Source organism: Oryx dammah, unplaced genomic scaffold (assembly GCF_014754425.2).
Source record: "Oryx dammah isolate SB20612 unplaced genomic scaffold, SCBI_Odam_1.1 HiC_scaffold_8, whole genome shotgun sequence".
NCBI lineage: Eukaryota > Metazoa > Chordata > Mammalia > Artiodactyla > Bovidae > Oryx > Oryx dammah.
The window spans coordinates 33027700-33052388 of record NW_024070192.1 but is presented as its reverse complement, the minus strand read 5'-3'; the positions used below and the strand labels follow the sequence as shown (position 1 = coordinate 33052388).

Genomic DNA, 24689 nt, shown 5'->3' with positions numbered 1-24689 from the left:
TGCCATCTATGGGGTCGCACAGAGTCGGACACGACTGAAGCGACTTAGCAGCAGCAGCAGCAGCAGTGCCACCTGGGAAGCCAGAGGTAATGCCTCAGGGTGCTCAGCGTCACTGCTTCACCCCAGGGTGCTGGGGCACAGAATAAGAAAATGTACTCAGTGATGAACGAGTACACTGACATGCTTTAATTTCATCCTTCCCACAACTTGGTAATACAGGGATTTGTTGATGGCGGTGGTGGTAGTTGCTAAGTTGTGTTCGCCCCTTAGTGATCCCATGGACTGCAACCTGCCAGACTTCTCTGTCCATGGAATTCTCTAGGCAAGAATACTGGAGAGGGTAGCCATTCCCTTCTCCAGGGATCGAACCCCGTGCCTCCTGAACTGCAGGCAGATTCTTTACCACTGAGCTACCCAAGAAGTCCAACATAGGGATTAATCCCTCTTTATCTATGAGGACACTAAAGAGGAAGAAAAATATTTTTTCAAGGTTACACAGCTCATAAGTGACAGCGCCAGAACCTGAGCCAAATCTGTTCAAACTTTAAAGTCTGGCTCCTGTCACCTCATCAGGCTGCTTGGCCTCAAGAAAACATTCCTGCTTCTCCTGCTTTACAATTAGGTCACTGGGACTTCAACTTGGGTATCAGAGGCACAATGGGATACTGGCTGCACCCACAAAGTAGAAGGGCTGGGGGTGGAGCAATGCATACAGTGGGTCAGGACACTCACCCAGAAAAGTGTCACAGTGGATGGGGTGATGGGGTGAAGACGCTGCAGCCTTCGGGAGAACAGACGTGCCCGGGGAACAACGTGGGTGGGAACCATCCACATCCCTGAGGAGTGGAAGTAAATTCTTTCTGCTCGGAGATGAATACATGTTCACGTTCCCATGGCAACGGAGCATGCGCACTGCTGCCCATACCTGTAAGTGAGTGACTCACGTTTTTGGCATCGCACTAGCCCAGTCCTAAATCATTAGCTAATCAGCTGAGAATGCTTACACTCTGCAGCAGGGAGGATGGGTAAACAGGGTCTCAGCATGTCCTGAGGCTCTGAGAGCAGGGATCATGTTTCCTTGGCTTTGGCACAGGATTTGCGATACCTGGCACCATCCCTGCTCTCAAACCATCATAAGGAACCTGAATTTATTCTGGGCTCTCTAAACAGAGGTGATAGGAGCAGAGTTTCAGTTAAAACCAACTGTTAGACACTCAGTCGTGTCTGACTCTTTGTGACCCCATGGCCTGCAGCCCGCCAGACTCCTCTGTCCATGGAATTCTCCAGGCAAGAACACTGGGGTGGGTTGCCATAACCTTCTTTAGAGGATCTTCCAAACCCAGGGATTGAACCTGGGTCTCCCACATTGCAGGCAGATTCTTTATCATCTGAGTCACCAGGGAAGCACATTAAACATGATGGGAAAAGTGAATCAACTCAGGTTGCACAAGCTGATGAAATCAGTAAGAACTGTAGTTGGTACAGAAATCCAGTTTCAGACCAAAGCTTCTTCATGGATCCTGCCGGGGGTCAGGCATGATCTCAGCATGAATCAAAGCTACTTGAACTATAGAACAGATGCGGGCATGGAGTGAGGGGTTAAGAGCTGTAGCATAGATTCCTGAGAGATCCCAGTTCCAGAGGCCTTTGCAGGCAAAGGAGGCCTAGAAGCTACAAGGATCCCCTCAGACCAACCTGGAAATCCTTCAGTGGGTCCCAAATAACCAAAAATGGTTCTGTCAACTTAACAAAGGACCTCCCTAAGGCACCAGCAGATACGGGGAACAGTTACACAAAAGGTTTCCCCCTGCCCTCTAAACAAAGGGAACAACTGTGATTCCCACTTAGTTTTAGGAGAGTCCATTAAGAGGTTCAGGTGTGCATGGGAAAACTCACAAAAGAAACTGTCCGTGAAGGAAACATCCCACCTGCCCAGATTGCAGAGGGAGCAGGGCCTGGCCTCCCCGGGTGGCTTGTGTTTGTGGGGGGGGGGCAGGGGTGGTGGGTGTGGGGGCGTATTGTATACACAGACTGCCCTGATTTCTGCTGAGCAGGCACATATCTCCCGGAAGATGGGATCACCAGGGAAGAAGTGGGCCAGGATGCTTTTTGAGAGGCACTAAGCATCATCACCATGTCAACAACACTTGCCAGAAAAGGCTGATGCTGGAGCGTGGCATGGACTTGTCCCTGCTTGGCAATGAGCTTGTTGGTCCCTGGGATGCAGGGGGCCAGGTGCCCATGCTGGGTGTCTACACTGCACCCAGCAGACATGCCTTGCACACTGAAGACACTCAATAAAGATTCACTGAATCATGATGGATGATGAATGAATGAGACAACGAAGAGGCCTTTCTGAACAGCTCCATCAAACAGTCCCGAAGCCTTCATCATTGTGAAGAGGATGGACTCAGCAAGCCTAAGATCTCAGAAGGCAGTCAGCCCACCACCACTGAGCTCAGAAACAATGACCCCTTTACAGCTCAGAAAGGGAAGAAGGGCTGAAGTCTGAGGTCCCTGAAGTTCTGAAATCCACAGGCCCCTGATGATGTGATGGTGTTCAGTCACTCAGTCGTGTCTGACTCTTTGCGACCCCATGGGTTGTAGCCCGCCAGGCTCCTCTATCTGTGGGGTTTCCCAGGCAAGAATACTGGAGTGGGTTGCCATTTTCTCCTCCAGGGGACTTCCCGACCCAGGGACTGAACCCGTGTCTCCTGCATTCACAGGCAGATTCTTTACTCCTGAGGCACCAGGGAAGCCTGCCGCTCCCCCCCCCGCCCCAGGGCCCTAAGCATCCTCTAATAAGAAAACAATTGAAAATAAAAAATGCATCCACCTGTTAGGGAGGATATCCAGAAGGAGAGGAGAGATTAAAATCCTGATGGGCTGGGTCAAAAGGGAGGCTGGGGCTTCACCCAGAGCAGACATCCCCCACGTCGCTGTCAAGGTACAATTGCACTAGGTATAATTTCAGTAACATTAAAGAGGGTGAAGGAGAGGCTTGTGCTGCTTAAAAAAAAAAAAAAGAAGCGGGGGGTAGAATACATCACTGAGCCAGCAAAACTGAGGTTCTGTTAGGGGCACCAAAAAGATGGGCTGGGGTCAGAAGGATGGAGCAGGGGTTCAATGTCCCAGGGAACCCAGCTGCTGGCAACCTCCTCACCTCTTAACAGTCTGGTACTCTGGGCCCCTAAGTTGAGTCAATGAGGGTTCAGGAGAAGGGGACCATGCATGCCAATATGAAGCTCCCTGGTCTCTGGCCGACTCTCATTAAACCCGCACAGGCTGGGCTGAGGGAGGCTCCACGCGGCCCTAATTACCAAGCCTCTTTTCACAAGGCTCAGCCCAGCGCAATGAAGGGACTCGAGGTAAATCCTCACCCAGTCCAGCGTCTCTAACAGAGAAATAAATCACCCTTAATGACCCAGGGCGGGCTGCCACGCAAGCTATTTCTGGAGTCGTTGATTTCCACGCTGGCAGTGGGGGGACACGTGGTGTGAGCACAAACCCCTGGAGCAGGGAGGTCAAGTGCAGCACGTCTGATTGCAGAGCGGGGAGAAGCTGGGAGGATGGAATGGAGGGGAGAGAATTAGTGAAAGCTCCCTTGATCTGTTTCCCTGGTCCAGACCCTGGGAGCGCCATAGTGGATAGAGAAAATTGGAGCAGGAAAATGAGATGCGGTCTGGCTGTGGTCAGGGACCTCTCCAGTCCAATCTTTCCGCACTAGAAGGGGTGGCCCCCAAATCTGGCATGGAGCTTTGAAGCCAGAGCAAAGAGGGAAACGTGTTTGGCTAAAGGGTCCTCCGTGTCCTTAGGATAAAACAAGCCACCTGCTCAAGGCAAGCACTATTCCTACCCTAAAACCAAACGAAATTCCTCCCACCAGTCAGAAAAAGAAGATAGTTTAAAAAAAAAAATCTTTAAAGACCATGAGCTTCAAGCAGCGGGGAGGGAGGGACGGGGGAAATGGGCAATGAGTGTTTAAGGGTGCAAGGTCTCCTTTGGGGTTGCTGAAGATGTTTTGGGACTAGACTGAGGAGATGGTCACACAGTATTGCAAACACACTTAAGCATCAGTGAATTTTACAGTTTAAAAGGTCGATTTTAGGTTTGGTGAATTTCACCTCAGTCTTTAAAAGAAATCATGTCATGCCTCCAGTCAAATCTTTCCCACCTTCGTATCTCCCTCTATTCCAGACCCAGTGGAGGGCCTGTCCACTCTTGGCCCACACGTTCTCTCCACCCCACAGACACACACTTCTCAGACCCCACAGGTTTGTTCCCTGATTTTATTAGGGCCTCCGTTCAAACATTAGCAACCAGAGACCCTTCCTGTCGACCTCATTGAAAACAGCAACTCCAAAAAAAAAAAAGAAAACAGCAACTCCTATTACCCTCTATTCTGAGAATACAGAACCTTGTTGTTTAGTCACTAAGTCGTGTCTGACTCTCTGCGACCCCATGGACTGTAGACCTGCCAGGCTCCTCTGTCCACGGGCTTTTCCAGGCAAAAACACTGGAGTGGGTTGCCATTTTCTCCTCCAGGGGATTTTCTTGACCCAGGGATTGAACCCAAGTCTCCTGCCTTGGCAGACAGATTCTCAACCACTGGACTACCAGGGAAGTCTGATAAACCACATTTGCTTCAGAAACACAGGCCACGGACACCTCAAATTCAACATGTCCAAAACCAAACTCCATTCCCACCCCATCCCTGCCATATATATGTATGTTGATGTTGTCCAGTCGCTAAGTTGTGTCCAACTCCGTGACCCCGTGAACTGCAGCACGCCAGACTCCTCTGTCCTCCACTATCTTGTGGAGTTTGCCCAAATTCATGTCCATTGAGTAGGTGATGCTACCTAACCATCTCATCCTCTGCCACTCTCTTCTCTTGCCTTCAATCTTTCCCAGCATCAGGGTCTTAATAAATAAGGGCACACGTGGCCCTGGAAGTGGACATGAGTTGACACGAGTGATGGGTCCCACGTCCCCCTCCCCATACACTCACTGCTCTGGGACTGTCCCTGAGCCCTGTTTCTGAAATTGCGCTTGTGAAATAAGCCTGCTGGAGCAGATGATCTATCCCAGAGGCCCCTTTCAGCATCACAGCCTGTGAGTCACTGGAAAAAAGCAGAGGGAGTCGGGGACCCGCCCGTCCAGTTCCCCCTCTCCCCCAGTCCCGCCCCTGTTTACCAAACAGCGCCTGCCCCACCAGCCCCTGCAAAGCCAGGACGCATTCCCGGGGAGCCCCAGGAAAGGTGATGCAGAAAGCCCTGCTAGGTTTCCAACCACTACACAGGCTGAAGGGGGCAGCTGGAGCAGGCGGGGACTTTGCGTCTCTGGCTGGTGAGAAGTTTAAACTGGGTCACAGTGTTAAGTGACCTGAGAGGGGCATCTTTCCACTGGCCTGGAGTGGACTTGGCAGAGGCAGTCAGCCTCTCTCCGTGTGGAGGCTGGAAGTGAGGGACGAAATGGAATTCTTAATTCCTCCTCCAATTTATTTCTCCCCCAGTATTCTTGCTCAGGTGGCCAAGTTGGATGGTCAGGCATGAAGTGAATCCTCTAACACTCCGCACGCTTGCTCTATGGAATACACCTGATACCACAGGGAAGCACACCATCCCAGGCAGTTACAACAGTGCCGTCGTGTCTGCATGTAACACTTGGTCTTGAAAAGAAAGCTTCACCTACGTGGATGGACCTAGAGATTGTCATATTAAGTGAAGTAAGTCAGAGGAGGAGAAGTAGTATATGACATCCCTTATATGTGGAATCTAAAAATAAATGATGCAAAGATGAACTTCCTTACAAAACAGACTCACAGACTTAGAGAAAGAACTTTTGGTTGTGGGGAGGGGGAGAATGGGAGGAATGGGATAGTTAGGGAGTTTGGGATGGACATCTACACACAGCTATATTTAAAATGGATAACCAACAAGGACCTACTGTATAACACAGGGAACTCTGCTCAGTGTTATGTGGCAGCCTGGATGGGAGGGGAGTCTGGGGGACAATGGATACACGTCTATGTATGACTCTCTCTGCTGTACACCTAAAGCTACCACAACAGTGTGAATTAGTTATACCCCAACACAAAATAAAATGTTAAAAAAAAACAAAGCTGCATCTTCATGACTTTTACAAGATCAGTCACCCTGTGGCCAGTCCATGGGATGGCCTCTGCCCAATCTTATTTCCTGAGAAATCTTTGTTCTCTCACAAACCAAGCATTGCTCAAACCTGACAGCTAACTTCCTCCCAAACTCACAATCAGGCTCCACTTCATACCAAAAGGCACATGATGGGGACAGGATAGGGCCAGGATTTCTCTCTTCGCTCCTGCTGGGCTGGAGGAATATTCTCAGCTTATTATTAGCCCAGCTCCTTAGCACCTTCACAGGCGACCAGGAAAGAAGGAAAAGAGGCAGCTATTCCCCTCCTTGTTAGGAGTTCTGAAGGCTCAAAAGGAGGAAACAGAAACTTTAGGTTAAAAGAAGTCTTGGGGGAATAATTCAGGTTTAACAGATGATGAAACAAGTGATGTATATGGTTCCTGGCAGCCTTGCCTTTTTGTGATTAATTTCATTATATTTCTAGGCCTGCAACTGGCAACCTCGCCTATTGGCACAGAGGAACAAAATCTGGCTGCTGAACTTTTCAAAAGCATGGTCCCTATCTGCCTGCCTGGCCCCTCACTGCCATTTTCTCTTCTTAATGTCCTTGCATGGACACGAGCACACAAAATCTCACACACAGTTAAATGCGGGGATCACCACTTCCCACGACCTCATTCCCCCCAGCTCCTTGCAGCTGCTGTCTTTACACTATGATGCTGATGACATGAGCCATTCAGTTCCCTCTCTGCCTGAGAGCTGGACCTGTCCCCTCAAATGCCTTCCAGGCTCACATCAAGGATTCCATCACTGCCACGTCTCATTGGTTACCATGTCGGGTAGATTTCCATTCTTCTCCCACCGGAATCAGCTGACCTTAATTTTCCTCTGGGTACCACTCTTATTCCTTCCACAGTCCGTGGGGTTAGGATGACCCCACCTCTCAACTATGCCTTCCTAGGCTCCACTGGAAAGCTGCCCAGTGATTTTCCTCTTTCCTTGGAATTACTAAGAGCTTTTAGCATCTTTCTGAAGAGGTGACTAAGCTAGAAAATGCCACCAACACAGAGGAAAGTAAAGCCAGGGTTTTGAGGACACTGCCTTTGCCTCTTCTACTAGTTATTTTACTAATAGGATTACTAGCAAATAAGCAAATAATAATAATTAGTAATAATATTACTGTGTATCAGAGTACTGTGTGCTTAGTCATGTTCATCTCTCTGCAATTCCATGGACTGTAGCCCACCAGGCACCCCTGTCCATGGGATTATCTTGGCAAGAAGACTCGAGTGGGTTGCCATTCCCTTCTCCAGGGATTGTCTCAACTCAAGGATCGAACCCATGTCTCCTGCACAGGCAGGCAGATTCTTTACCAGCGAGCCACCAGGGAAGCCCACTGTGTACCAAATTAGAGCAAAACTCAGTGCTTTCAAACAACAGACGTGTGGTCTGTTTCTGCAGGTCAGGGATCTGGGTACAGTCTACCCAGACCTTGAGACTCAGCCAGACTTCTGAGCAGACTTCTCACAATGCTGCTACCCAGGGTCAAGTTCTCCACCTTCCCAATCTAATCCCTCTCAACTCCGGTCAATCCACCTCCAAAGTTCATCCAGAATCCACCCAGTGCTGCCGCCCCGTTCCCAGGGCACCATCACCGCTCCCTGTATCATCACAATGACCTTCAAATTGGCTCTCCATCCCCTCCAACCGATTCTCTACACAGCAGCCAGAGCGAACTTAGAATACAGTCTTCAGATTACATCAACCCCCTCAACCAAAGTCACCCAAAGACTCTGCACTGCTCTTTGAAAAAAAGGATCCAAACTACTTTACCTAATTCACAAAGCAATAAAATCTGCCCTTCTACCTACCTGATCCCTCATCATTTTACACCACACCCCCTCCAGCCACACCAACCTTCTTTGCTCTGTGCCACTCAATACAGTGTGGTTCCCAGACGTATATTGCTTTTTTAAAGTTAAAACAGTGACAACTAAAATGAAATGTGAAATTCGGTTCCTAACTGTTCCCAGACACCTTTCAAGTACTGAGCTGTCACATGGAGCTGGTGGCCACATGACCAGAACAGATGACCAGGAAATGACCAGAACATTTCCATCGCTGCAGATTAAGCTTGGACCTTGCTGTCCTAGCTGCTCCTTGGAAAAAGTTCGGTCCTTCCTCGTGGCTTTGGCATGGGCTGTTACTTCTGCCTTTCCCCAAGCAATTCGTTCCCATGGCCGGATCCAGACATTGGCTTAAGTGGGAGGTTCCCCCACAAGCACCGATCTAAAGCCACCATTTAGTCACTTCCAACCACAGGAACCAATTTAATCCTGCACAGCATTTACCACGGGCTGAAGCCCTCCTTGTTTATTTGGGTTTGTCTCCTTATTGCCCAACTCCACCCACGCCTCCTCACCCCGAAGCAGACTTCCAGCATCAGGGACCTTGTCCGGCTGGCTCACAGCATTCCAGTGCCTGACACACCTGCTCAATTAGTATTAACTGACTGTTAGACCTACGCCACTCAGATTTCCTCTTAAATCACCCTTTCTCCACCTTCCCCGCCACCACCCAGCCTTCATCCCCACCAATGACACTGCAGACAGAAAGAACCCTGCCTCCGCCCTATCCTAAGCCTGCAAGCACTCGCAGGTGAATCTTGTCAAGCGCTCCTCCCGTCAGCCCAGTTCCCCGTTCCTGCCCCTTCTGGCCCCAAAAGGCCTCCGTGTCCCCACAGGCGACAGGCCTGTCCCCACCTCTGTGCTGCCGTCGAGTCTTCCACTCTGCTTGGCGCATCCTCCCTGCTTCTCCATGCAGCCGCACCTTCGCCTGCCTCCCAGGTGTGGCTCAGGTGGCAGCTGCTTCTGCAGACACTGGCCCCTCCTCTGGTCTCCTCCAGCACTTCCTGTCTGCAGCCCGGCTTCGGTGCTTACTCACGGAAGACAAGACGTTCCACCTCCCACACATACCCACCCCCGCCCCCTGCAGCACACACACATTATCATCCCCGAGATGACTCCTCGACTCCTAAGAGGGGTGCTTCTCAAACTTCACTGAGGAGCAGAGTCAATGAAGAGTTCACAAAGGGCACAAGGTCAAGGCTTATGGACACAGGATAAGATCAGGGCCTCTGGGCTTTCCCCACAATCCCCAGGTGATGCAGAGACCCAACTGTAAGCTGCACCACTTTCCTTTTTTTTTTTGATGTATATTTGACTTACAATGTTGTGTTAATTTCTGCTGTACAGCAAAGTGATGTAGTTATACATATATAAACATTTTCTTTCATATTCTTTTCCATTATGGTTTGTCATGGATATTAAATACAGTCCCCTATGTGATAGAGTAGGACCTTGTTGCTTGTTCACCCTATATATAATAGTTTGCATTTGCTAACCCCAAACTCCCAATCCATCCCTCTCCCACCCCACTCCTTAGCAACCACTTGTCTGTTCCGTATGTGAGTCTGTTTCTCTTTTGCAGACAAACTCATTTGTGTCCTATTGTAGATTCCACATACAAGTGATATATGGGATTTGTCTCTGACTTTCTTCACTTAGTATGATAATCTCTAGTCCACCCTTGAGAGTTCCTTGGACTGCAAGGTGATCAAACCAGTCAATCCTAAAGGAAATCAGTCCTGAATATTCACTGGAAGGACTGATGCTGAAACTCTAATACTTCGGCCACCTGATGCAAAGAACTGACTCATTGGAAAAGGCCCTGATGCTAGGAAAGACTGAAGACAGGAAGGAGAAGAAGGGGACGACAGAGGATGAGATGGTTGGATGGCATCACTGACTCGATGGACATGAGTTTGAGCAAGCTCTGGGAGTTGGTGAAGGACAGGGAAGCCTGGCATGCTGCAGTCCATGGGGTCACGAAAAGTGGGACAGGACTGAGCGGCTGAACTGAGTCCCTCCATGCTGCTGCAAATGGCATGATTTTATTCTTTTTTATGGCTGAATCATATTCCATTGTATATATGCACTACATCTTTATCCATTCGTCTGTCCACAGGCATTCAGGAGTCCGTGTCTCGGCCACTGTAAACAGTGAGCTGCACTGATTTAGAACATCAGACCTTCAAGGAATGGTTCAAGTCTTGGCCATTTCCACCAATAGGGAACACCTGGGAAGGGCCTGACTTGGTGAATGACGTTCTCTCACACAAACTTGCTCTTCTCCAAGTACTGAAAGCTACCCCCTGGAGCAGGCTGAAAAACGGGCCCCCAAAAGGAGCAACATCTTAATCTCTGGAACCTGCAAAAAGAAAAAAGGGACCGTGCCAGGTGTAATTGAGCTAAGGAATCTAAGATGAGAAGGTTATCTGGCTGGACCCTAAATACACTCACAAGGGTCCTTATAAGAAGGAGACAAGGTCAAAGAGGGAAGGAAGCCAACGTGAGGCCAGAAATGGGGAGAAAAAGCAATAGGACATGCAGCACCAAGTCCTGGAAGGAGCTTCTAGAAGATGGAGAAAGAAAGGAATCGATGCCCTCCTGGATCCCCCAGGAGAAGCCAGTCTTGGGACACTGATTTTAACCTCATGACTCACCTCAGACTTTGGCTCTTCAGATCTACGGAAGGGATGTGAAACTACTCCATTTGCGGCAAGAGAAAACTAACACCGCCTTGTCTGTAACAGGGCGAGGTAAAGTTCTAAGTGCCCAAGGATCATGATTTTCTGCTTATTTCATTATTGAAAAGACAACACAAGACACTCCATTCGAACAGGGCTGGCTTGTTCTGTTCACACCTGTGCCCACAAGGCCCAGCTCAGGGTCTGCCGTGGACATCTGTGGATATCAAAATTCCTCCAGGAAGGCACACTGGTGAAATGAGGCAGGAAGGCGTTTTAAAAAACAAACAAACAAATGAACAAAAGATGCTCTTTCCATTGATTTATTGTTACAGGGTTTAAAAAAACAGCAGCAGCAGCAAGGTGAAGAAGAGGAAGCCATCACGGTGTGAAGGGGAGTAAAGACACGTACATTTGCAAACGTCTGCAGGATTTCCTCCACACCCACAAGAAAGTGATAACTTGCTCACTTCTGAGAGGTGAACTGAGAGGCAGAGGACGGGCTAAGAGGTAGGCCAATGTTCACTCTATTTTTTAGTGCTTATCAAATGTCAGAATTCATCTATATATTACCTATTCAGTAAAAAATGTGCTCATGTCACTTCAGTCATGTCTGACTCTTTGTAACCCCGTGGAGCCTGCCAGGCTCCTCTGTCCATGGGATTCTTCAGGCAAGAACACTGGAGTGGGTTGCCATGCTCTCCTCCAGCAGATCTTCCTGAACTAGGGATCTAACCTGCCTCTCTTATGTCTCCTGCATTAACAGGCGGGTTCTTTACCACTAGCAGCACCTGGGAAGCCTGCTGTATTTCTTAGTGCTCATCAAATGTCAGAATTCATCTATATATGACATATTCAGTAAGAATAAAACTAACAAAGATACATTCCTGGGATATGCACTCAACAAAGAGTTTAAAACCTACCCCACGCACCTCCTTCTGCATGGATGTTACAGCCTCGGTGGGAAGATGGCACCCGCCAGGTGAGCAGGCCCAGGGGACCAGCTGCACAGCAAGCAGCCTCAAGTCAACCCCTCGGCCCTCCCGGTGCCACGGATGCCACATCCACTCCCCTGTGGTCCAGGGCCTCCGAGGAGGAGGAGGAGGAGTTCCTTAAACCCTGGTCCTCGGCAAACCCAGGCTGTGTTCCAGCCCTGGAAGTGATCAGGGCTGCTCTGGCCCCTGCCTAAGTCCTGGTCTGTGGGTCTATTTCCGGACCAGGGTGCCACCCTACCCCAGGGTGCCCATCGCCATGGCGATGATGTCCCACCAGCCTCTCAAGCTAGGGGAGCAAATGCAAGCAGGTTCCACGGCTGCGTCCGATAATCACTATGGACACCAGCCCGTATCAGGTCTGCGTCCAATTAGCCACCCCCACAACAACACCATGGCAACGAAGGTAATATTATTGTTCCACGAAGAGAGAGAGAAACACACACACACACACAATGTGTTGTACAGCAGCTTTCACAGCCACAGAGATATCACTCCACGCCCTATGACTTGTGCCTCTCACTTCCCGACGACGATGCAGCCCCTCTGATGGGAAGTCACAGGCTCGGGCAATTACCTCTTCGCACCCTCCATGCTGTGTGCCCTTCACAGGAAACAGCGTAAGTCCCGGGCAAGCCGGGTGCAGAGGCTGCGAGCCTCCCTCCCTCTGCCTCCTCCGGGAGGCAAGGAGGCCGGCCAGAGGCAGGATGGCCTCCAGGTAAAGCTCCAAGCTGCCCTCTGTCTCTCTGGCTGTCTGTTTGGCTGGCTAGCTGGCTTCTCCATGCCAGACCCAAGCAGGGCGCTGGGGTTTTGGTGGCTGCAGCCCTGAGCCACACACTAATCTTCAGACCCAAATGTGGAAAGCATTAACCCAAATGGAAAGACATAAATCAGGATGGAGCTGATGCACTGAGGAAAACAACTCTGCTCCGAGAGCCTGGGCTGTTGCACAAGAGCAGAGTGAGTCACCCGCCAGCAGGGGGAGGACCACGGAGGGAGGAGGGAGGGGAGCCCTGTGGGATGGGCGGGTGGATGGATGGGAGGGTGGAGCGGTGCAAAAACACAGCTGTAGGCTCATCACTAACCACACTTCATCAGCAGCCGGCGGAGACGGGGGCAAATATGTTACCTCCCCTCCCCAATCCAGGAAGCCTTTCAAACCGTGTCCTCCCTGGAGAAGATAGCAGGAAGGAGTCTTCCCAACAGCCAACCGGTCACCCTTTGCACCCTGCAGCTGTGTCCTGGGGAAGCAAACCTCAGGCCCTCTAAAAAGAAGGTCTTCTGTATCCTTTGCTCCTCCCTGGCCATGTGCCATGTCATTCTGGGGTCAAGCCCAGATGCCCATCGTGGGTACACAATTCTTGTCCTACCTGCTTGCCCATCACTACTGTTTCATATCTTCTCTTCCTTTCCTTCTTCCAAACACTCCATCTTCCACCCAAGCTGCTGGGGACAAGACCATCCCTACTCCTTGGGGAGAATCTCCAGGCTTCCTGTAAGACCCTGCCTCACCCACCAACTCCTCTGCCAAGGGAAAGGAGGGCTTCCCTGGTGCTTCAGACAGTAAAGAATCGGCCTGCAATGCAGGAGACTTGGGTGTGATCCCTGGGTCGGGAAGATCCCTGCGAATGGCTAACCACTCCAGTATTCTTGCCTGGAGAATCCTCTGCCAAGACTGATTCCCAGCCTTCAAGTTCTAAGCACCTGCTCTGAGCAGGCCCTGCTATCCCTGGGTGTGGCCTCAGGGAGGAGGAGCCCTAAAGAGAGAACCGCTGGAGAGTGGAAGCACTCGGAGGCCTGAGCCCTCTGGGCTCTAGAAATTACCCTGGCAACACCATAGCTTTTAGCAGGACCCCTCCTCATCTCACTCTGATGAAATAAGGTTGTGTTTAGAGATCAACAAGGTCTCTTAGGCTCTGACAATGCTACATCGTAACGTTAACGGAACTCACACCCCTGTGAGTAGAGACACAGCAGCTGGCTAGATGAGTAAATGACTCAGTTTTGTTGAAAGGTGACAAGTGATGGAGAAAAAAGAACCGAGAAGGGTAAAGGGGTGGGCACAGTGGGGTGAGCGAGAGACTCAAAAGAGATGAAAGAGTGGGCTAGTTTCTGCTGGCTGCTGCCCCAAATGATCACAAACTAGTTGGCTTCCCAGGTGGCTCAGTGGTAAAGAATCTGCCTGTCAAAGCAGGAGATGTGGGTTTGATCCTTGGGTCAGGAAGATCCCCTGGAGATGGAAATAGCAACCCACTCCAGTATTCTTGCCTGGGAAATCCCACAGACAGAGCCGGGTAGGCTGTAGTCCCTGGGGGCTGCCAAAGAGTCGGACGTGACTCAGTGGCTAAACAACAACAAGGAAGCTCAAAGTTACAATATAAATGTATTGTCTTCCAGTTCTGGAGTCAGGGGCCTAGAAAGGGGTCAAGGTACTGGCAAGGCAGTTCCTTCAAGAGGCCCTAAAGAGAACCTGCTTCCATGCCTCTCCTCTCAGCTTCTAGACGCTGCCCTGGTTCGAGGCCCCTTCCCCACATCCTCAATCTCTAACTTCTGCTGTCACATCCACTCCAGACCTGACCCTCCTGCCTGCCTCTTCTACAGATCCTTGTCCTTACACTGGACCCACCAGAATAATCCAAAACCACCTCCTCTTCACAAGAGCCTTAATTTACTCACACCTGCGGAATCCCGTCTGCCTTGTAAGGTAACGTCCCCACAGGCTCTGGGGACTAGGCCATGGACATCTGTGGAGACCATTACTCAGAGCACTGCAGGGAGTGAGCCACGCGGGCTGCCAGGGCCCTGAGGAGGAAGCGTGCCTGGAACAGCTGCAGGAGGGCCAGAGAGGCAGGGTGAGGGAGGTGAGCGAATGAGGGGGAAGAGAGGCCCCAGAGTCAGGGCAGTCACGTGTCTGACTGTGTAGCTCCTTGTCAGCTGCTGTGGGGACCTCGTCAGCATTTACTCTGCTATCACAGGGGCCCATCCAGATGTTCTGAGTCAGAAGGCGACCGTTCAAATCAAAGGGTATGATGCTGGTGGTTGTGGCTCAGAGCAAAATTACAGTGGTGGGGGTGGTGAGGAGTGGTTGGAATTTTTTTTTTTTAAGTTGTATCTGGAAGGAGGAGCTCACATGCTTACCTGACAAACCAAATACAGGACGTGAGAGAAAGCGGCGGGAGGGGGCTGTCAACGTTTTTGGCCAGAGCGGCTGAAGCGACAGACTTGGAGTTCACTGAGCAGGACAGGCTGCGGGTGGCGTGGACAGGCTGAATGGCAGTGCCAACTGGATATGGGTCAGGAGGTCAAGGGCAAAACTGATGAGCTCAGGCTGGAAATGGACTTGCTGGCCACAGCTGAAGGCTCTCATGGGGGTGCTGCCAGGGGTCTGGACTGGGCCCAACCACCAGGCTAAGGACTGGGGTCTGGGTTTGATCCTGAGAGTAATGGGACACGCCTGGGCCCTGCGGCAGCCCAGGTTGTAGGGCCAGCCAGGATGACCACGGTTAATCCTTTGGGTCAGGCACCAGTTGCAAGACAAGACAGAGGCTGAGTCAACAGGGATTTTGTCTCAGCCTACCATTGCTCAATCTGGAATTTTTCGACTTCTCACAGCCCGGAAGGTGGAATCTGAGTTGTGGGGATGGGGGGCGGTGGTGGAGGAGCGGGCCGGTAGTTAGGCGGGATTCAGGAATGCAGTCTGACCGCAGACTCCAGGATCCTCAATTGAGGAGAGCTCACCTCACTACTGGTCTGGCTCCGGTTGGCCCCCAAGGGTCCTCACTGTCCAGCCCATGAGTCCTAGAAAGCATTTCTGTGTCCGAGCTGCTGGACAGTATCAACATGGTCCTACCCGAGGGGCCCAGGAAGTCAGGAGAACAAAGAGGGCCAAAGGCAGGTGGCCAGACTGTGTGGGCCCCTCCCAGGGGACGCAGGCCTGCCCCTCCCTGAGGACAACATGTTCCAACATCTACGGCAAGCGGATCCTCAGGGACAGACAGCACAAGCCAAGCCCTTCTCTGGCACTTTCATCCACTCATTCATTTGACAAATATTTAGTGAGTACCTACCCGGGGTCAGGCACTGCTCCTAGACATTTGGGGCACGTCAGTGATCAAAGAGAAGGGGAAAAACCCTGTCTGCATGGACCACTGACTTCTGCATGGGGATAGAGGGAGCAGACAATAAAAATCAATAAATACTGAGCTGGCCAAGTTGTTCAGATGTTTTTTGGCCAACTCAATAAATAAACTATAAAGAACATTAGAATGGTGATGAAGGGGCTTCCCTAGTGGCTCAGTGGTAAAGAATTTGCCTGCCAATGCAGGAGACATGGGTTCAATCCCTGATCCAAGATCGCATATGCTAAGGAGCAACTAAGTGCGTGGGCCACAGCTACTGAGCCTGTGCTCCAGAGCCTGGGAGCCTGTGCACCCTAGAGCCCGGGGTCCAACAAGAAAAGCCACCACAATGAGGAGCCCAAGCACCGCAACTATAGAGGAGCCCCTTCTCGCTGCAACTAGAGAAATGCCTCAGCAGCAATGAAGACCCAGCACAGCCAAAAATAAATAAATAAATAGATAAAATTATTTTTAAAAAGAAGGTGATGGAAGAAAACAAATAGAACAAGGGGAATCAGGAGTTCAGAGCAGACTGGGATGGTGGGCAGCAATTCTAACTGGTTCAAAATATTACAGTTGTTTCCAAGAAGAAACAACTAGTTTCCAGGAGGAACTGTCTAGCTGTTCAGCCTCCTTCTTTCCTCCTTCCCTCCCCCTTAAACAGTCACTGAGTGCTCACCGGAGGTCAGCCCCAGGCACAGCCCCGCTTTCATGAAGATGCTTTCTTTTACAGTTTATTGTATTTTATTACACATTTTATCCAAGGAGACAGAAGTTAAAGACAGTAACTCCAGAAGGGTGACAAAAGAGCAAAAGCTCACCATCCACAAGATTCCTGCAACATGTCAATTGCAATGGAGACCTCCCCTCCCCTCAAGAGTGTCGGATTGTTGGTCAAAGGGCCTGGCCCACATTCTCCCTCCCACTTCACGCTCCCATCACCACCGGGACCTGGGTTAGCGGAAGTCACAACTCAGTGGTCTCTGCAGAAGCTGCCCACAGACTGTCCTTATACCCTGCCTGGTCACCATCCCAAAGCATCAACTGGTTTTAGGGCCTCTGGACGCACTTGTTCGTTCCATGTTGCAGACCAACACGTTCCCAAGGAGCACCATCCCCTCCCCTCCACTCTGAGCATCTCTGTAGAGCGGGTTCTGATTCCTCTTGCCCAGCTGTGGTCCCCAGCCCACGGCAGCCCGGGGGCAGAGGATGACGTGCAGGACATCACACTTAGGCCATCTGGGGACCAAAAGCATTTGGCAGCTCAAGTCTCTGACCACAATTTGGAACTCTCTTATCAGTGGCACTAACCACTGGGGGACTGCAAGTGAACTGAGCACAAAGGCTCTTCCTATGTGGAGCAAAGTCAAGACTGGCCTTTGATGCACACTCTTGACAGTCTTTGGGCCTCTGGACCATCCATCTCCTTCCACTGTTCATCCAACGGGACCAGGGCAGGCCCCAGGCTCCCTCTGCCCTGCCATAAACCCTCCAGTCTCATTTCTCTCCAGAAATGGAGGAGACTTGAGAAGACGGGGCACCGTCAGTTTCCCATCCTGCCCTGTTATTGTGTGTGTGTATGCTAAGTCACTTCATTTGTGTCTGACTCTTTGCAACCCAGTGAACTGTAGCCCACCAGGCTCCTCTGTCCATGGGATTCTCCAGGCAAGAATACTGGAGTGAGTTGCCATGCCCACCTCCAGGGGATCTTCCGGGAGCAGGAACTGAACCTGCATCTCTTACATCTCCTACATAAGCTGGTGGGTTCTTTACCACTAGCCTCTTTACCACTGGGAAGCCCTGATACGGAGTCTCCCCTAAATGGTTCAGCTAGACCAGGACTCAATCCCCAGACCCTGGTGATGACTCTCAGCAGAGATGCTCTGAGCTCCACACCTTACAGCTCCACTGAGTTGTGGGGGCTCCATGCCCCCTCTGTGGCAGGCACGTACAAAATCAATACAGCAACCAGTTGTTCGGGTCACACAACTCTGGAGAGAGATGGCATGGGTACAAATCCTGTCGCCGCCTGGGTGACCCTGAAGAAATTATTTCACTGCTCTGTGACTCAATTCCCTCATAAAACGGGCCTGGTAGTACTTATAGGTTTATTGCAAGGATGAAATGAGTGAATAAATAAATGTACAGTCTCTAGAACAGCACCTGAAAAACAACAAGTGCTAGGTCAATGCTGTCTCGTGTTATTAAATTTTTAAAACTTTTATGTTTTGGTCACACTGTGTGACATATGAGATCTTAGTCCCCCAACCAGGGATTGAATTGGTGCACCTTTGCAGCAGAAATGCAGAGTCCTAACCACCAGACCACCAGGGAAGTCCCTATTTAAATATTTTTGATTGGACAGATCTGTTTTAAAATAGCCTAGCCACCTGTGTAACCTGGCTGCCAGTGCTGGAGAGGTAAGGGACACCAGTTTGATCCCTAGGACAGGAAGATCCCCTGGAGGAGGGCATGGCAACCCACTCCATTATTCTTGCCTGGAGAATCCCATGGACAGAGGAGCCTGGTGGGCTACAGTCAAAAGGGTTGTTAAAAGAGTCAGACAGGACTGAAGCGATTTAGCATACATGCACGTACCCAGCGGTGAGGCCACAGGCTTGTTACTTAGTTAAGAGCATGGGAGTATTGAAGATCTAACTGGCCCGCTGAGACTGCTTGCTGCTTCTTCATCAACCTCTCCCCTGCTTCTCCAATCCCAGACTTTCTAGTGAAATTTCAGAAGTCCAGGTGCTTCCTGGGGGCCTCCAGCACCCCAGTAAGGAACTTGGCAACCCTCCCACCCAGGGCACAGCACAGCCATCTCAAAATTCACTGAGACCCATTCTTGCAGGGGAAGACTTAGGAAGCGGTGGGCTGAGGGCTGCCTGGAGCCCTGAGGACCCCCTGACACAAGGCCCCCAAAGCACGCGGCAACAGCCTGACCTCTCTCTAAAGGTCACACAACATCCACTCTCATTAGCACCATCAAACCCCATGACCCAAGGGCCATCGGCACCATAGCCCTTGCAGCTGGCAAGACAGAAGGAAAAGAACATCAGAGGACATGACTTACTGATGAGCTTTATGACCCGACCCCTGAGAGTGGACTTTCCCATCTGTGAACGTGGTCCTCTGCCTCTCCCAGACCCAACCTGGGGACGGTGCTTCGGAAACTCAAACGGTCAGCCGTTGCATCTGCCTTCATCCCGCCCTCCCACTGAAGACTCAAAAACAGTGCTTTCTTCTTGAGAGAGGAACTAGCGTCTATGCCAGCATTTCTTAGAGGGACCCAGTCAACCTTCGCTGGCAGCACATCGCCCCCAAACACCTGGGTTGACATGTGTGGCAGGTTTGGTTAACAACCATGGGAGGGAGGGTGGAAAGCCCCCAGTGCAAAGTGGAAAACCCTGGCTCCCAACCACGCCTACAATGCACAAACCAGTTACTGACAGCCATGAACCTTGGCTTTTCTCACCCCGTAAACCCCAAACACAACTGGACATGCTGTCAAATTAACTGAAATACATGTAAATGTGCAGGCTGAGATCTCTGTTTTTTTAAGATTAAATGGGGGACCCCATATTCAAACACATATTTTAATATCTCTTTACTTGAATGTCTTTAGATGGGACCCTCAAGGTTGCCACAGCCTCAACACTCATGAGTCACCTGTTGGACTCTGGAAAAAGCACTGAAAACTATATTCAAAATCAGCAGGGTCCCAGGGTTCCCATGCTCAACAGAAGTCCCTGGAGAACATGCTCAACACAGATTTCAAGGCTCCATTGCTTTCTGATCGAGCAGGTCTATGGCTGATGCTGGTGCAAGGACCACAGTTTGAGAAGCCTGGCCTTAGAATCTGAAGGCTAGAAAGGGCACCAGGAATCCCCCAACATGATCACGTGAAGAGCCAGGGGACACTCCATACCCTGGGTCTGGTTAACAGCTCCTGGTTCAGTCCTGCTGTTGGCCTGATGCAAGGTTGTTCCGGCTCCTACCTCAGACACGGGCAGTACTGGAGAAGACTCTTGAGAGTCCCTCGGACAACAAGGAGATCAAACCAGTCAATCCTAAGGGAAATCAACCCTGAATTTCATTGAAAGGACTGATACTGAAGCTGAAGCTCCAATCCTTTGGCCACCTGATGTGAAGAGCCAAGTCACTGGAAAAGACCCTGATGCTGGGAAAGACGGAAGGCAAAAGGAGAAAGGGGCGGTAGAGGACAAGAAGGTTAGACAGCATCTCCGACTCAATGGACATGAGTCTGAGTGCACCCTGGGAAGTGGTGGAGGACAGGGAAGCCTGGCATGCTGCAGCCCATGGGGTCACAGAGTCGGACACGACTGAACAACAACGAAGGTAGGGGCCCCAGCACCCCGCCACCACTCTGCCTGAGGCCCCTGCTGCTTCCTGCCTCCTGTCCCTTGGGGCGGCAGGAAGCATCCCCAGGGCCCCCTGCCTTCAACACTCAGCCCTCTGGATGGCCTCTTCTTGGTCTCCGCTCCTAGCCACAGCTCCAGCCTTTCCTTCCAGGAAAAGGCAGGCCTGGGGGCTCACAGGAGGTCTCACGGCTGGGAGGGTGGAGTGAGAGGCCCTCCTGGGGAAGGCAAGGGGCACCACAGAGCCTGGGGGAACTGATCCAGGCCAGGCGCCTCCATCCTGAGCAGAGCCTGGAGACAGAGGGCTCTGGGCAGTGGGTGGAGGGCCAGGCAGGCACGCACACTGCACCAGTGTCCCCACTGCACAATGCACAAGGGGCTGGCGGGGCAGGCGGCCAGGGCCCACTCATGCCAGTACCATCTGGGAACCCTTGCCAGGCCTCGGAGGCCCGGCTGAAGAAGCTGGACTCTGTCCTGGGGCACAGTCAGGCTCTATTCTTATCTCAAGGGGGAAAGCGTGACTCTCCTTGCAGGGAACGGGGGCCCCCGGCGAGGTGGGGGAGGAAAACAGGGCCCTCACTGTGCCCGAGACAGCTCCCCACTTGCCCCCCCCAGCTCTGACTGGCCCCTGGTGCCAGGGTCTTGCACGAGCCGCCAACAAGGACAGGCCAGGCCAGGCTGAAGGTGGACAAGGAAGAGCAAAGCCCAGAGAAGACCGGCCCTCATCCACCGCAAGACTCAGAAAACCGCATACACGGGTCCTAAGTGAGACCTACTAAGTGAGACCTGGGCTTCCTGGCTGGTGCTAGTGGTGAAGAAACTGCCTACCAGTGCAGGAGACATAAGAGACTCAGGTTCAATCCCTGGGTCAGGAAGATCCCCCGGAGTAGGAAACAGCAACCCACTTGAGTATTCTTGCCTGGAAAACCATGGACAGAGGAGCCTGGTGGGCTATGGTCCATGGGGTCTCAAAGAATCAGGCACAACTGAGCATCTGAGCATGGGGATTTGGGGAAGTGAGATTCAACAGGACAGGTCCCAGAAGTAAGAAACACAGCCTCCAGGACACAATTACTGACCAAATCCAAAGGAAAGGGCCCAGATATCCTATGCCCTGCCGGCTCCCTGCCCAACCACCCCAGGCACAAATCCTATTGGCAGATATGGGCCGCACTCACCTAACCCACAGCATCATTTGTAGGTGGCAATAGATCTCATTAAGACCTCCTTTCAGACTGACAGAAGGAACCACAGTGATTCTGACACACATTACATCCAACCTTCCAGGTGTCTGAGCAGTGAAAAACAGCTCACTGAAGAGTCTACGTTACCGCCATGGACTCAAAGCCTCAAATCACTCATAGGTCGAGTCTGCAAGTACAAAGGTGCCCCATGGTGGATGTGGTGCCAGGGCTGAAGGGGATGCGAGAGAAGTTACATCCACTGGAATAACTGAAGGAGACCTGAAAATAAAGACCTAGATGGGTGGGATCGAGCAGGGCGGGAGGGAGGCTCCAGCGCGAGGGGATATATGTATACATGCAGCTGATCTACTTTGTTGTACAGCAGAAACCAAGACAACAATTATAATTAAAGCAATTATGTGTGTGCTTGGTCACTCAGTCGTGTCCAACTCTTTGCAACCCCATGGACCATAGCCCACCAGGCTCCTCTGTCTATGGGGATTCTTCAGGAGTGAGAATACTAGAGTTGGTTAACTACACTCCAATTAAAAAAAAAAAAAAAAGAAAGAAATGGATATTTACTCATCACACACTATGTGCCAAGTATATAATTCTGTGAATTAAGTATTACTGTTCCCATTTTAAAGATTAGAAAATAAGAGTCACTGAGAAGACAAGAGATTTTTCTTAGGTAATTAAGGGCAGGGAAGCCAGGCGTGCTGCAGTTCATGGGGTCACAACGAGTTGGCCATGAAGGAACAGCAATGAAGCACAGAGCCAAGATTCAGACTTCAGCCTTCAAGTCTAGCCTTCCTTCCATTATAGCAGCCCACTTCCTGGGAGTGGCAGGATGCTAATTGGGTCTTGAAGGATGGGCAAAAGCAAAGCATGGAGGAGAGAGATTGATGTTGGAGAGGAAGCAGGTGTCTCAGGCATAAGGGTGTTGGCAGAACACAGGGCCACCAGTTTCTCTTTGACGTTTTTCTCCTTTAGGCCTGCAAATGCCGGTCTTGCCCAGTGAATGGTGTAGCAGGCACTCTAGAGGGCTGTAAATTGGCACCACCTTTCTGAAGAGTAAGTAATGACAGCATGAGTCAAAATCTACACCATAGAGGGACTTTTCTGGGGGTCCAGTGGTTAAGGCTTCACTTTCCAATGCAGAAGGTGCAGGTTCAATCCCTGCTCAGGGAGCTGGCATCCCACATGCCTCACAGCCAAAAAAACCGAAACATAAAACAGAAGCAACATTGTGACAAATTCAATATAGACTTTAAAGAAAAAAAAAATGTACACCGTAGGCCTAACTGGAAACTACCAGGAAAAGATGCCTCAGGAGGTACGCTGACTTCAGTGATCTTAATAGGAAAAAAAGAAAAAGAAGGCAACCTCAGTGTCCATCACTAGAGGATTAGAAGTAATAAATAGTTTATCCAAACAATGAACTAAAAGCAAACACTAAGAATAATGCTTTAGAAGACTCTTGAGAGTCCCCTGGACTGGAGGGAGATCAAACCAGTCAATCCTAAAGGACATAAACCTGAATATTCATGGGAAGGACTGATGGATGCTGAAGCTCCAATAGTTTTGCCATCTGATGTGAAGAGCCGACTCATTGGAAAAGACCCTAATGCTGGGAAAGGCTGAGGGCAGCAGGAGAAGGGGCAACAGAGGATGAGAATGGTTTGACAGCATCACTGACGCAATGGACATGAATTTGAGAAAACTCCAGGAAATACTGAAGGACAGAGGAGGCTGGCGGGCTACAGTCCTTGGGGTCACAAAGAGTCGGACATCACTTGGTGACGGAGCAACAATAGATGCATCTACTCACATAAAAACACATTTAACATATATCAAGTTTAAAGAAAAAAGGCAACTTGCAAAACTGCATATATCATATGATTAAAAGGGAGGAAAAAAAGAAGACTGTTCTTTCTTTCCCAGGAGGATGGAAAAGGGGGGTGAATGGTGACAGGTTGATGGGAGTGGGGTCAGGGTGATGCTGGGAACAAGGCCAGGGTGAGGGGTCCACTGAGTGTGAGAGCCAGTGGAGAACTTAGACAAACTCCTGCTTGGCCTTCTTCTGGACCAGCCTTAAAGGACTAGGAAACATCCAGAAAACACTCAGCTAGAGGGCTTCCCTGATCACTCAACGGGTAGAGAATCTGCTTGCAATGCAGGAGACACAGGGAACTCAGGTTCAATCCCTGGGTCAGGAAGACACCCTGCCACCCCCCACACTCCGGGGGAAGAAATGACTACCCACTCCAGTATTCTTGCCTGAATGAACAGAGGAGAAAGGGTTGCAAAGAGTTGGACATGACTGAAGGTACTTAGCATGCATGCCCCCTGCTTTATTTATTAATACTTCCCCTCATACCCCTTCTCCCACTCCTGATGCTTCTCCTCAATTCCCATCAGGGAGTCAGAGGGGCCTGGACCAGGTGGAAGCAGTGAGCTCCCAGACTCTGCCCGCTGAGGATGCTGCTAGTCTGCGGCCTGGTCTGTCACTCACGTGACACCTGCTCTCCTCTCAGTACTTACTTTGCATGATCAGTTGTATCTGACTGTCTGTGACCCCATGGACTGAAGCCCACCAGACTCCCCTCTCCATGGAATTCTCCAGGCAAGAGTACTGGCATGGGTTGCCACTTCCTTCTCCAGGAGATCTTCCCAACCCAGGGATCAAACCCAGGTCTCCTGCATTGGCAGGTGGATTCTTTACCACTGCGCCCTTCAGAGCAGCCCCCTAAGCTGCAGGGGACCTACAGCAGGCGCTGAGCCTGGGAACACAACTCAGGTTCCCTGACACCAACTTGCCAGCAATGACCTGACCTAGTGACTCAGGGAGGGCATGGCTTAAACAGGTCTTTCCTGCCAATGGGGAGCCACTTCCCAGGCAGAGAAAAGTACAGGCAGGCCTTGAAGATACAGTGGATTCAGTCTCCACAACAAAGTCCATCATGAGAGGTTTTTTTTGGTTTTCCAGTGTGTGTAAAAGATGTTTACACTCTACTATAGTCTATTAAGTGTGCAATAGTATTATATCTAGAAAAAAAATACATCTAAAAAATACATTTAAAGATGCTTCACTGCTAATGCTAACCATCATCTGACAATGCAGGGTATCCACAAACCTTTTTTTTTTTTTTTTTAAATGCAGTATCTTCAAAGTGCAATAAATAAGGTGCACCCGTATCTCCTTCTTTCAACTCTCCGGGTCTGCCTCCTGGGGAACTCCTTGGAGTTCAGGGAGAAAACCCAGAAATGGGACTTGCCTGGTGGTACAGTGGCTAAGATGTTGAGCTTCCA

General features: G+C 50.7%; 1 protein-coding gene across 3 annotated transcripts in view; it reads right to left on the bottom strand.

Moving 5' to 3' along the window:
- GAS7 (growth arrest specific 7) overlaps positions 1 to 24689 on the bottom strand; it is a 203245-nt gene that overhangs the window by 136541 nt on the left and 42015 nt on the right. The window contains exon 1 of one of the 3 annotated variants that reach the window (XM_040243348.1): positions 8879 to 9382. The exons of the other annotated variants lie outside the window; for them this stretch is intronic. Within the exon in view, the coding sequence (XP_040099282.1) occupies positions 8879 to 8935 (57 nt within the window). The 5' untranslated portion in view covers positions 8936 to 9382. Of the gene's footprint in view, positions 1 to 8878; positions 9383 to 24689 lie in introns of those variants that run through there. 3 annotated transcript variants of the gene reach the window in all.